The 11380-nt window shown below is 40.9% G+C and overlaps 4 protein-coding genes across 6 annotated transcripts; 2 read left to right on the forward strand and 2 right to left on the reverse strand.

The window, feature by feature from the left end:
- Positions 1-211: 211 nt before the first annotated feature.
- Positions 212-3476, reverse strand: lamtor1 (late endosomal/lysosomal adaptor, MAPK and MTOR activator 1). Its single transcript, XM_088381841.1, has 5 exons — positions 3238-3476; positions 2137-2279; positions 1987-2064; positions 1554-1677; positions 212-1426 (listed from the first exon to the last, which is right to left on the reverse strand). Exons 1-5 carry the CDS (start codon positions 3277-3279, stop codon positions 1334-1336), a joined length of 480 nt encoding a protein of 159 aa, XP_088237967.1. The 5' UTR covers positions 3280-3476; the 3' UTR covers positions 212-1333.
- Positions 3477-4928: 1452 nt separating this feature from the next.
- Positions 4929-7421, forward strand: sfrp2l (secreted frizzled-related protein 2 like). The gene is made up of 3 exons (XM_088381975.1): positions 4929-5659; positions 5902-5982; positions 6111-7421. The coding sequence occupies exons 1-3, from the start codon at positions 5140-5142 to the stop codon at positions 6497-6499; spliced, it is 990 nt and encodes a 329-aa protein (XP_088238101.1). The 5' UTR covers positions 4929-5139; the 3' UTR covers positions 6500-7421.
- Positions 7422-8080: 659 nt separating this feature from the next.
- On the forward strand, positions 8081-9265 carry tomt (transmembrane O-methyltransferase). The gene is made up of 4 exons (XM_088381367.1): positions 8081-8426; positions 8549-8745; positions 8849-8971; positions 9068-9265. Exons 1-4 carry the CDS (start codon positions 8165-8167, stop codon positions 9263-9265), a joined length of 780 nt encoding a protein of 259 aa, XP_088237493.1. The 5' UTR covers positions 8081-8164.
- A 317-nt stretch (positions 9266-9582) lies between these two features.
- On the reverse strand, positions 9583-11100 carry anapc15 (anaphase promoting complex subunit 15). Of its 3 annotated transcripts, none has more exons than XM_088381987.1 (5): positions 10969-11100; positions 10679-10850; positions 10531-10590; positions 10070-10213; positions 9583-9981 (listed from the first exon to the last, which is right to left on the reverse strand). In XM_088381987.1, exons 2-5 carry the CDS (start codon positions 10796-10798, stop codon positions 9934-9936), a joined length of 372 nt encoding a protein of 123 aa, XP_088238113.1. In that variant the 5' UTR covers positions 10799-10850; positions 10969-11100; the 3' UTR covers positions 9583-9933. The 3 variants fall into 3 exon arrangements, with proteins under 3 accessions (XP_088238113.1, XP_088238112.1, XP_088238111.1); XM_088381986.1 differs by having other exon boundaries at positions 10958-11099; XM_088381985.1 differs by having other exon boundaries at positions 10679-11045.
- Between the last annotated feature and the right edge of the window lie 280 nt (positions 11101-11380).

Genomic DNA, 11380 nt, shown 5'->3' on the forward strand with positions numbered 1-11380 from the left:
TGGCAACAAAGTGGCAACCCAGGCAAAATAAATAAGTTAAGACTTTTGTGATTGTGTTCCAATTTGCGAGTGTTCAACTGTTTTACAAGACCTTTATTTAAAAGGTGTGTGTGGTTCAATAGTAAACACATTTGGTCTCTTTTTAATATAAGACTCCAAAAGTAACATTTGTAATACATCAATTGAAAACCCCATGACACACACACACAACAGCTGTTGAAGGTTTTTATTGAATTAAACAAAACAAAAACAGGGTATTTTTTTGGTACTAGCCTAAGATATTACAAATATATTTCAGCTAGTATAACATATCCGAGAAACAAAGCAATAAGTGGAAAAAAAAATGCCAAGAACTCATTACAGAAAGCTCAAATGTGCGGCTAAGACAATCACAGCCTTGCACGAGATCCCTTCAGAGCATCTCACTCTGCTCCCTTGCGTGTTTTCTGTACGTTTAAAAACACAAAATAAATAATCTCAAAAAGCTCTTGGATCCTTTGATCTGTTGCGGTACGATGGATTGTTAACGCTCTCCCCACACTTCTCCAACGGTTAGTTTTTGATTAATACAAACAAATCACTCAGTACAATCGGCAGCGAAAAGCTCGGTTTGAAAACTAACAAAGTGTTATTGGTTTTCATAAAAATGGTTGTCATCGATCACAGCCAATTGCGAACTTTCCAAAAAACACCCTCTACAATCATCTTCAGCTTTAGAATTAGCCAGAAAATTCTGTACAAAAAAGGCAAAAAAATAATACACACCTTTCCCAACACCCCCTCCCCAAGTCCCCCCCTCCCCCCTCCAACCGTAGGCCTCCAGTGCTACACAGGTTTTATGGGATTAGAACCTTTATGGAACTTCAGTGTAGTGAAGCCTATTGCAACCTCACCAGTGGAAATGTGCAAAATAATAACCCGTCAATTAGCCTCCCAGAAATTAATGTATTGAGTTTGACCTTGAGTTGAAATGGTTACCAATAACAGTTTTTATTATTTTATATATAATATCAGAATTTTTCAGCTGGATATCCAAAATTCAACTTTGTAAACAAATTTGATGTAACAAAGAACAGCTAGCAGGATCAATGCCAGGACTTGCACATTTTATTATGCTTATTTTGTGATTCAAGGGAGGCCCATGATGTGGATGGGAGTTGATAACTTCTCACTGACTTTTGATTTTGCACAGTGTGACGAGATGGCCGTTGTGATGCTACGTGGCGTCGACTGTGACAATTTGATAAATGGGTGGAGAGAAGGGTGTGGTTGCAGGCACGGCAGGGACATACTCAATGATGGGAGGAGCCCGAAGCAGCCCAGAGTTGTCAGTTCAAGGAATGGCAAACTGGACCACTAGTTCTTCTTTCGCATCCACTTTGATTTGAGAGATTGCACTATAAGCATATGCCGCTATCTTGGATACCTGAAAAAGTACATGACAACGATTATAATCTTTCTTCAAGGCACCTAACAGGAGAAGCAAAGCATCTCCCAGACTTGTTTTGGATTTCACATTCAGGGTTTTGAAAGTGAATTGCGTTTGTGATTACCTGCTGAACATCCGAGTATGGCACCAGGTCGCTGGCGAGCACTTGGTGGGGCTGGCTAGTGAGGGAGGGGAGAGCCAGGGCTTTCTTCTGGGGCATACTGCTGCTCAAAACAGCAAGCTTGGTGCTGAGCAGAGGGACATACAGACATTTCATTCACATCTTGCCCACTCCCCCCCACAGTGCTGGAAATTTTATTTTTAGTACATTATGGTGATAGGTGATCTGGTCAGCACCAGAGGTCACAACTAGGGCTTGGGAATTATTCTTGAATACTTTGTGCTACAGCTAGCACACCCATCAGTGTCATGTCCACAAAAAAATAAAAATAAAAAAAATATGTATGGTCACCTATAGAAGACTATGTTCAATGATATGTTTCATCCCCAGTCAAATGGCATTTTTCTCGTGATTTTCATACAAGCTTGAAGTATACCTGTATTGCCGAGCTTTGTCCATATACTCATGCTGCTCCATCATGACCGAGTCGGCTGCCGACACGTCAATGATGTTCCTGCGCAACAAACGACAACGTTTATTAACTTCTTAGATTATCGAACTGAGTCGGGGTGGATCCCAAGCTTACTGTGCAGTTTTGGTGAGGATGGATGTGAGCAGCGCCTGCTCATCTGTTCGGGCTGAGGGGACGGTAGGAGTGATCCAGTCCGTGCCATTTGGGGGTTTGCTGACAGGGTTTGGGTGGGTGATCAGCGGCTTGCGTTCATTATCCTTCAATCATAAAATTACCCAAATTAATCTGGACCATCAGTGAGTCATGAGAGTTCATCAAGTGTGCCAGAGGATATAATCCAATTTCACTTAAAGAAACACTTTATATAAAATTTATTTTGAGCATGCATGTTTATACAGAACTGTCATTTTACTATGTGTATGCACAAATAAGTTATTGTTGCATTTTTTCCCCCAATTTTAGTACATGGCAATTATCCACTTACATTCTCTTACAAAAGTATTTGTATCCGAATAAACTAACTTTTCATTTTAAATTTTCAAAAAATAAAACGCCCGCTGAAAACGAATTAAGGCTGATAGAATATGGAAAAACAAAGAATATGGAAAAACAAATGTCAAAAAGAAATGGGAAAAAACTATGCAAACTTCCAAACTATAAGATCGTGGATCGTGTGAGTAACTTTTGCCACATCTGGTTACAAATTCCAAAATTAAGACGGAAAAAATATACGTATCATGTCATTGTGACAGGCTATTCTGAACGAACGGGGGATGTTTCCTCAAACGGAACTTGAGGAAGAGCTTGAGTCATACAAAAATTCGGAACTTGAAAGTATCTTGTGAGCTTTGTAAGACAGTAGCCACGTCAATAAACGTTTTTAATTGCTTCACTTTTTTCAATGTGGCCATACGGATTAGCTCCCCTTTGCTATTGATCAACATGGCCAAAGAACTCGTGACAGATTTCTTTCCTTTCAGCAGTTCTCATTTCCACCGTGTGCAATCAGCAAACTACCCTAAACTAGGCCATCACTGAGCATGCTAAATGTAATCTTTTAAAAGCTCTAATAGCGGAATAAACCTCTTTTAATATTCACGCATCCTCTGACATCACCAATCGTTTGTCCTGTCAATCATTTCGAGTGAGTCGTGCTCGTACGACCGCAGACTAAAATCTTTGGAGCTTGTTTTAGCAAGCTAAGCGGCTAACTACCTGGTCTGCAGATTCGTTGTCGCTGCTGTAACAACAGCCCATGGCAGCGTCCGGTGCACTCCGGCTTCCCGGTTTTCCCGCAGAAAGCAGCCGTCCGTAACAACAAACATACAATTGGGCTTGAGCGTTATTTGGACTTCATCAAAAGAGGTGAGTTTGGTCAGCTACTGTTGGAAACACTCAGCAGAAGCAGCTATCACATGACAGCTGCACTGCGCGTGCAACAACAAGGACGTCACTTCCGGTGGTGACGCCACGGCGCCGTTTTTAAACTCAAGGGAGCTAAAAATACTACTTATAAATTGTTTTATATTTTTTAAAAAGTAACTGTCTAAGTTTATGCTAGTATACTTGCCATTTTTTTCCACCTGGGTTTTTCTCCTTGAAATATTTGTGTGTGAAATAAAATGAATTGTAACTACACAAGGCTGCAGATTTGTCTTGTTTAGTAATTTGCAACTTCCGCTCTTTTTAATTATATCAGTATCACTTACATAAATGTCTCGCCTACGTTTTTGTTGATTTCTTGTTATTTTATTTCTTTGAACCCTACAACGTGAAGACGGAAAATTATGTGACGATGCAGGTATTTTGTTGTCCACTTGAGGTCGCCTTCCTCATGTTAACAATGTTAATAAATAGATTACAAATACAGTCTAATAAAATAAAACTGTGTTCAATGTTTTGTTTCTTATATAAAAAGTACAATAGAAAGACAGTCAATGCATAAATATTTATTGACTCTGTCAAAAGTTCCTATCAACTTTTTTTTTTTTGATGCCCAATTTTCTGATAGGCCAACAAAAAGGAAACTCATATAAGGAAGCTGTAAAATACAAAGACAAGATGAGGCTTGTTGGTGTATGCGTGGCAGTTTACCTCAACTCACGTTTTCTTTCTTCTTCTTTTTAGCGCCCCTCAGGCTAAGTACAGAATGACAGAGTAGAACATACTGAACTGTAACACTGATGATTCCATTAATAGCTGCTGACAACCACTTAACATGATGTACTAAGCATTTAGAGGTCGTGTACATAACGTGTTTGTAACTTAAACTTATCTAAATGCTCATGTTGTTGAAATTCTTGTTTCCATAGCAAAAACTGTTGAACCTTAAAAAAAAAAACATGAAACTGGTGCTCCTCTGTACGTATAGTGCAGGGATAGACAACAATTTTATTTTCTACAAACTCAGAACGTTTGCATAAAAAAAATCACTGATGCACATTTATGTTTTTTATTTGATAAATAATGGGGGGGGGTCACAGGAAACTATACTAGAACTGAAATAGGTGAATATGTGAATCCACGTCTGCTGAAACATGAGTGTGCGGGCCTTTATTGTTGTTTTGAGTTGTAATATCATCATTCACCACTAGATGGCAGACATGGCTAAGTTGTATCTTCTCTATATTACCATGTGAGTCGGCCAAATGTGGAATGATACTACACTTCTCCTCTGGCCTGGGAACAACCTAGTGGCTGGAGAGAGGGAATTGATATATTACATCTATTGCACAATAAATAAATATGGGAACAATACAGCAACTCATCATTTATGCAATTATCTTTGGAACATCGAGTAATGTTTTGCATTCCAAGCCCATTTCTCAGAAGTCACTAACTTCAACTCCATGCACACAACACTTGATTGCACTTGAATGCATCACGTCAGTTGAACAGCTTTGCAGACATCCTGGCTGCAGACAAGAAGTAGTCACCAAACCTTTTGGGGGCGGTGGTGATGATTAACAGGCGTCTGTCCTCTTGTTTACCCTCCAGTTTCCTCCACACCTTCTCCTTTTATTTACGCCCACCGACAGAGGGGAGGGAGCAGGCGGAAAAGAGCTCCCAGCGCTGTGGAACTCACCTTTAGTTGGGGCTGGGACAAAAACAACCACTATGAAAGCGCTCTTGTTTGTTTTGATGCTTGGAGTTTCTCTGGCGTCTGACGCTCTCGCTCCTGCACACCTCGGACCGCCGTCGCTCGGCTTCAGTTCGTCGGTCCGGTCGGTGTGCAAGCCGATACCGAGCAGCCTGTCTCTGTGCCACGGCATCGGCTACCGGCACATGAGGCTACCCAACCTGCTGGGCCACGACACTCTGCGGGAGACCCAGCAGCAGTCTGCCGCCTGGCTGCCGCTTGTCTCCAAGCTGTGTCACCGGGACACCAAGAAGTTCTTGTGCTCCTTGTTCGCTCCGGTATGTGTGCCGGACTACAGCGGGCCGGTCAGCCCGTGCAGGAGCCTCTGCGAGGCCGTGCGCGACCACTGCGTCCCCGTCATGAGCGCCTTCGGCTTCCCCTGGCCGGAAATGTTCAACTGTAGCCGCTTTCCACGCGGGACCCAGCTCTGCATCCCTCCAACTGGGGAACAGGATGCGCGAACAATGGAGGAGATCACCCACGAGGAGGCGCTCAAAGGTTTGTGTGCCGCTACTAACCCTCTGAAACATGCAAACTATGGCCCGGGGGCATTTGCGGCCCACTGTCTTTTCTGAAATGATTCTGTTACGTTAACAATTAAAACTGCTTTATTGATGAGATAGGTTTAGCTTACAATAGTTACTTTGTCTAACCCCGCCTACATTCATTAATTATACATTAGAATGAGTCAATTTCTGCTGCAGATGGAGACATGTATAATCTCTCCTTTCAATACCCAGGAAGTGTCATTTGTGAAGCCTGCAGTCTTGCAGCTGAGGGAGAGACTGACATCCAGGACAACTATTGTCAAAGTCCATATGGTGAGGAAAGAAATGACGGGGTACTCTTGAGAGCAGACCATTAAAAAAAAATCTTTGTTTCCCATCCACATGAGCTGTTATTTGTTTTACAATGTGCCCAAAATCACACGTTTTGTCTCTTGTCGCAGCATTGAAGATGCGTCTGGGCAGTGTGTCAACAGTGGGAGGAGACCTTCAACTGGTGCCTTTGGCCCGAAGCCGCATCCTGAGGTGGGCAGGGGGAGGTGCGGAAAGGGCGGGAATTAGAGGCGCGATGGCCCATGATGCTCTGTGGCTGCAGGAAGGCGGCACTTGTGCGTGTCCCGGCTTGGACTCAGCAGACAACAAAGATGGTGTTGTCGGCAGGGAGGTCATGGACAAAAAGGTGAACGGGGTCCTGGATGGATGGTATTTGGCATTGGCTCAGGCTGAGGAAGGAAGGCTGGTGTTGACTCGGTTGGTGCGCTGGACGAGAAGCGACAAAGATCTGAAGAAGTTCATCAGGGGACTAATGAAACAAGCCTGCCCTGAACTGTAGCTATTCGGTCTGTTACCTATTAGCAGCTCTTTTTCGACAGGTCCCGTTCGCAAAAAGCCTCTAAATAATGAATCAGCCATGCACAGACTTTCAAGCCAGAAGTGTGAAAAGTTACCACGACTCTGCATTCTGACCACTTGATTAATGAATGATCCCCCATTACATTTTAAAAGGTGTTTGCTCAAGTTGTTGCAATATTATATTTTGTTGTGGGTCTCTGTGTGCATAAAAGATCTGCTTTTAATTTGGTGTCTCACGGGGTAGTATTGTACCTTTGACACAATTATGTAATCATGCAGCAAACAACAATGTTCTCATTGTTACAGTACAGTAAATACAGTATGCATACAGTAAATATATGCATACATATTAAAACACGATAATGAGGAAACACAGTCACGCTTGTACTCGATGCGGTTTTACATCATTAGGATATTGCTGTTTTATTAAACCAATCACGGCTCACCGGTTTTATGAAGCTGAGCCGTGATTGGTTGTGACCTGAGACCGGCAACTGTGATGTCATTTTCAGTTGTGGCAAAATGGCCGCCCTCTGAGATGGATATAAATAGGTCAAACGTTCTACTTAACTCATGTCTCACTAACAATATTAATCAGAATGCCATGTTTAAACTAGTGGTGGCACATATAACATAGTATTCTTCGAAAAAAAAAATTGGGGTTGACTTCCTCTTCAAAATTGGGGTTGACTTCCTCTTTAACATATGCAGTATTTATAACAAATAAGCAAATGAGAACTGAACACTAATATGGTATTAACAGTTTTATACTGTGTGTCTCAATATTCTTTTTGCATTTCATTGTATTTTTTGTCAACCATTTGGTTAATTTAGTTAATTTGAGAAGATCTTATTGTAACTCATTGCATTTGTATTCTATAAAGAAAGTTTGTTGCCTGTAATGGTTGTGTTTTTCTTCAGCGAGTAAAGTAGGAAACTTGACTCAAAGTCAAACATACTCGCCTGCTGTTGTTAACTTGATACATCCATTCACTTTGTCTCACGCGGCAACGTGACTCTGCTTCCTTGATTATATATGGTACATAAAAAAAAAAAAATGGGTGGTTAAGATTGGAATTGATGACAAATATTATGCAGCAATAATGCAACTTGGTCTTACTAGTTTTACTGGCTGTAGATTAGAAACTATCAAGGGATAAACACATGGACGTGATGCCTAAATAATTCATAGCTTCTGGTCTCCAACCTTCACTCACACTACACACACACATACAGTATGCACACTTGGATCTAGCAGTACTTGGCGAGCTGGTTATCTGTAACAGTATTTTGCAGAGACTAGGTAAGTGTCTGTTGTGTCTGCAGTAAGTTAGTGTTTGTTTCTTTTTTGCTGTTATGAAATGATACAAGGAATCAAAATTAAGTGTTAATTTGCTTTTTAACAATAACCCACTCAGTATAACTGACGGATACATTTTGAATTAAGATGATCAAATGTAGGCAGTTTGTCTCTGTCCTATTCATGCATACTCACACAACATCACAGTAAACACTTTAAAACCACGAGGATGGTTAAAATCACTTGGATGGTACTCTGACTTTTAATAGCGTTGCGCTTCTAACTTTTCCATAGCAACCACAGACTTGTCCTAACTTAAATGATTGATTGAGTGCAGAGACAAAGATGGTGTCCCCGGCCATCGCATTGGCTTTCCTCCCCCTCCTGCTGACGCTCCTCATCCGATATCGTTTCTACTTTGCGTTGTTCTACCGAGCGGTCCTGGTCCGCCTTTGGAAGGACTGCATTACCGGTCTGAGCCGTGAAGAGCGGGCTTACCAGTATGTTCTCACCCATGCCATACCCGGGGACCCTGACAGCATCCTGGACACTTTTGATGAGTGGTGCAGCAAGGTGGAGTACATCAGTAATATTGGACCTAAAAAGGGTGAGCGCAGGATATTCACAACCTTTACTATTGTCACTTTTCAATGAATAGAATTAGAAATATATCAGTGGTTGAATTTGTGGTTCCGGTATTTGTACTGTATCTGCATTCGTCGTTTGTAGGAAAGATTCTGGACCGGCTGCTGCTGGAACAGAGGCCTCTGACGGTCCTGGAATTGGGGACCCACTGTGGTTACAGCACTGTGCGTATGGCCCGGGCTCTACCATTGGGTGCCAGAATCTACAGCGTTGAGATGGATCAGAGGAATGCTGCAATAGCTGAGAAAATCATCCGCCTGGCAGGCTTTGATGATGACACAGTGAGTGACACAATTATAATTTCTTGATATGACATCAATGTGATCTGCTCATGTGTTGACTTTTGGAAGTGAGAAACGTAAAGCTGCGTTTCTTATCGTTCAGGTAGAGCTGATTGTGAATCCATCGGATGAAGTAATCCCACGGTTGCGATCCGATTTTGGTTTGGAGAGACTGGATTTGGTCTTCATGGACCACTGGAAGAAATGCTACTGTACTGATCTGCAGGTAGCAATGGACTACATGACTATATCTTCACGTGTATGGGTATTTTTTTGTTTTGGTGATACTAAATGTCTATTTCTTGATATGACGGTGTTGCAGATGTTGGAAGGTTCTGGTCTACTTGGAAAAGGATCTATAATTATGGCAGACAATGTGCTGTTTCCCGGCGCTCCCAAATTTCTCAGACACATTCGCAAGAGCGGCTTGTACGAATGGAAGATCCACCGCGCCACTCTGGAGTACAGCAAGGGTATCAGGGATGGGATGGCAGAACTGGTGTACCAGGGGATTATGTAGACCCATACAAGTGCAAATCAGCCTCCATCCAGCATTTATGGATGGCACAGCTTTCAATGCGAAGGATTAAAGCTCCAGATTGGAGAATGTCTGTGCATGGTTAATCCTAAATCCCTCGATTTACTTACATTTCCAAAATAGTAATACAAAATGTAATGCAGAAAGTGAAACTGGTTATTTTTGATGATGTTAACTATATTTTACATGAATTTTGAAAAACCTCCAAAATTATGACATAATGCTTCTTTTTTTTTTTTTTTAAATAAAATGTTTTACTGTGTTTCAAAGTGACTTCATAATACATGTGGAAAAAAAAATTGAAACAATCAGGCGAGTTTACTGCAAAATCTTTACAATAAATCTCCTTGAGTAACACGTTTTATGGCTGACTCAGCTAAAATGCATATTCAGGGTAGAAGCTGCAGTTGGTGTCACATGACAAACATGATATGGCCAAGGTTAACTGGTGAGAAGGGTTTAAACAGGATGTACTATAAAACCAAGAAATATGAAATCCCCTGTGAGGAACTTTGCCCCCAAGAGAAATTTTACCAGCAAGCAATGTCCAGCATTGACCAGCAATATGTTATTAGATGATGAATACGTACCACATTTTTGTAGTCAACAAAATCACATGTTAATAGCAGAAGTAAAAAACACTTTCTTTGTCAAATCATCCATTGGTCTTGATCTTGGTCTTGCCCTTCCATGTCCACCTGACCAATAGAAACAAAGAAATGGGTGAACTCCCTAAATTTCATCATATTTAAGATCCACAATAGTGCTAGTGACATATGAAAGCACCTCATTGATCTCGCCATCGTCAGGTGACTCGTTGTAATCATTCATCTCGTCCATGTCCTGCATGTCTTCTTCATCTTCGGACTCCTCCTCGGTGTCCTCCTCGTCTTCATCATCTTCTTCTTCCTCCTCCTCATATCCCCCTCCCTGCATTTGGAAAATGAAAACGGTAAAGAAAGGCAGTTTTGCTTGCAGAATGCTAATATAAGCATTGATAATAAAACGGTAAATACTATTAATACAACTGCATTTACGTAGAGCTTTCATTTGCAGTGAAGTTAGGACCAAACGTATAATTTTAAATCACATAATGTCCTACTTTATCTATTGTAAATAATACTGAGCCCCCATTTTCTTCAAGATGTTATGACACAAATAATGTATGTTAATATTAGATGACTACAAAAACAATATCCAACAATATCCAACCTTTCCATTATTATTCGATACAAATATAGAATTACCTCAAAAATAGTTTTCCCAATTGGTAGTTGATTGTTGTCCTTCTCAGCAATGCTCTGCAACTATGGCAAAAGAAACGATAGCGGTATGCTGTGGGAACTGAGTGAAGAACTGACGCCCAGCTCGTTAATGCGTCCTTTAAGACCTTACCCAGGTTTGATGCTGCTGTTCTTGCTGCTGGAGCTCTGTCTCGTCTACGCAAGGTCGGTCCAAGTTGAACCACAGAGACTCAGTTACTCGGGGAAACAAGGAGGGGAACAGCGTGGACATGTCAGCTTCGGAGCACACCAAAACAGAGAAGCAAACCTGTGCTTGACATGGACTTTAAAAAAAAAAAAAAAAAAACTTTACCTACGTGCTCTTATTCATTAATAGTCAAAACTGACAAAGCCAATCAAAACAAAAAAAAGATAATATAGGTGGAGTTACCATCCACTTGCCTGGTAATTCGACCGAGCGTTTTTTCGAAAATTCAAAATAGAGATGTCGGAAGTTATGAGTGTTCGCTAAACGACGGCCGACTATTTCCGGTTGGGTTTTTGTTGCGCTAAGGTTCCACTTCGGAGGTGGAAGTTGGAATCGAGGCCAGAAAAGTCTTGCCAAGATTACAGGGGTCAGTATATTTTTTTGCTATTTATTTTTACTTTTATTTTGTAGTATATATTTTGTTGTGTTCATTTCCGTATTTTAAACCTTTTTTTTAATTATATGTTTACGTTAGTTTTTAAGTGTTATTTTTATAGTATTTCTGTTTTTATTTCTATATATTTTCAAATTAGTGCTCCAATTATATTCTTGGATTTATTTTCATTTTTAGTTATTTAATTATTGTTTTAGCAATTTTTGTCCTCA

This window comes from Syngnathus floridae, chromosome 7, assembly GCF_059516105.1.
Source record: "Syngnathus floridae isolate MCC-2025c chromosome 7, RoL_Sflo_1.0, whole genome shotgun sequence".
NCBI classification, from domain to species: Eukaryota; Metazoa; Chordata; class Actinopteri; order Syngnathiformes; family Syngnathidae; genus Syngnathus; species Syngnathus floridae.

Excerpts from the sequence above, each read along its gene's own strand:
- lamtor1 (XM_088381841.1), bottom strand. The coding sequence starts at position 3,279 with ATGGGCTGTTGTTACAGCAGCGACAACGAATCTGCAGACCAG. Across the intron at positions 2,065-2,136 it reads ATCCTCACCAAAACTGCACA|GAACATCATTGACGTGTCGG; the intron begins GTAAGCTTGGGA and ends TTTGTTGCGCAG. Across the intron at positions 1,427-1,553 it reads CATACTCGGATGTTCAGCAG|GTATCCAAGATAGCGGCATA; the intron begins GTAATCACAAAC and ends GTACTTTTTCAG.
- sfrp2l (XM_088381975.1), top strand. The coding sequence starts at position 5,140 with ATGAAAGCGCTCTTGTTTGTTTTGATGCTTGGAGTTTCTCTGGCGTCT. Across the intron at positions 5,660-5,901 it reads CCACGAGGAGGCGCTCAAAG|GAAGTGTCATTTGTGAAGCC; the intron begins GTTTGTGTGCCG and ends TTCAATACCCAG. Across the intron at positions 5,983-6,110 it reads CTATTGTCAAAGTCCATATG|CATTGAAGATGCGTCTGGGC; the intron begins GTGAGGAAAGAA and ends CTCTTGTCGCAG.
- tomt (XM_088381367.1), top strand. The coding sequence starts at position 8,165 with ATGGTGTCCCCGGCCATCGCATTGGCTTTCCTCCCCCTCCTGCTGACG. Across the intron at positions 8,427-8,548 it reads TAATATTGGACCTAAAAAGG|GAAAGATTCTGGACCGGCTG; the intron begins GTGAGCGCAGGA and ends CGTCGTTTGTAG. Across the intron at positions 8,972-9,067 it reads GCTACTGTACTGATCTGCAG|ATGTTGGAAGGTTCTGGTCT; the intron begins GTAGCAATGGAC and ends ACGGTGTTGCAG.
- anapc15 (XM_088381987.1), bottom strand. The coding sequence starts at position 10,798 with ATGTCCACGCTGTTCCCCTCCTTGTTTCCCCGAGTAACTGAGTCTCTG. Across the intron at positions 10,591-10,678 it reads AACAGCAGCATCAAACCTGG|TTGCAGAGCATTGCTGAGAA; the intron begins GTAAGGTCTTAA and ends CTTTTGCCATAG. Across the intron at positions 10,214-10,530 it reads TTGGGAAAACTATTTTTGAG|GGAGGGGGATATGAGGAGGA; the intron begins GTAATTCTATAT and ends TTCCAAATGCAG.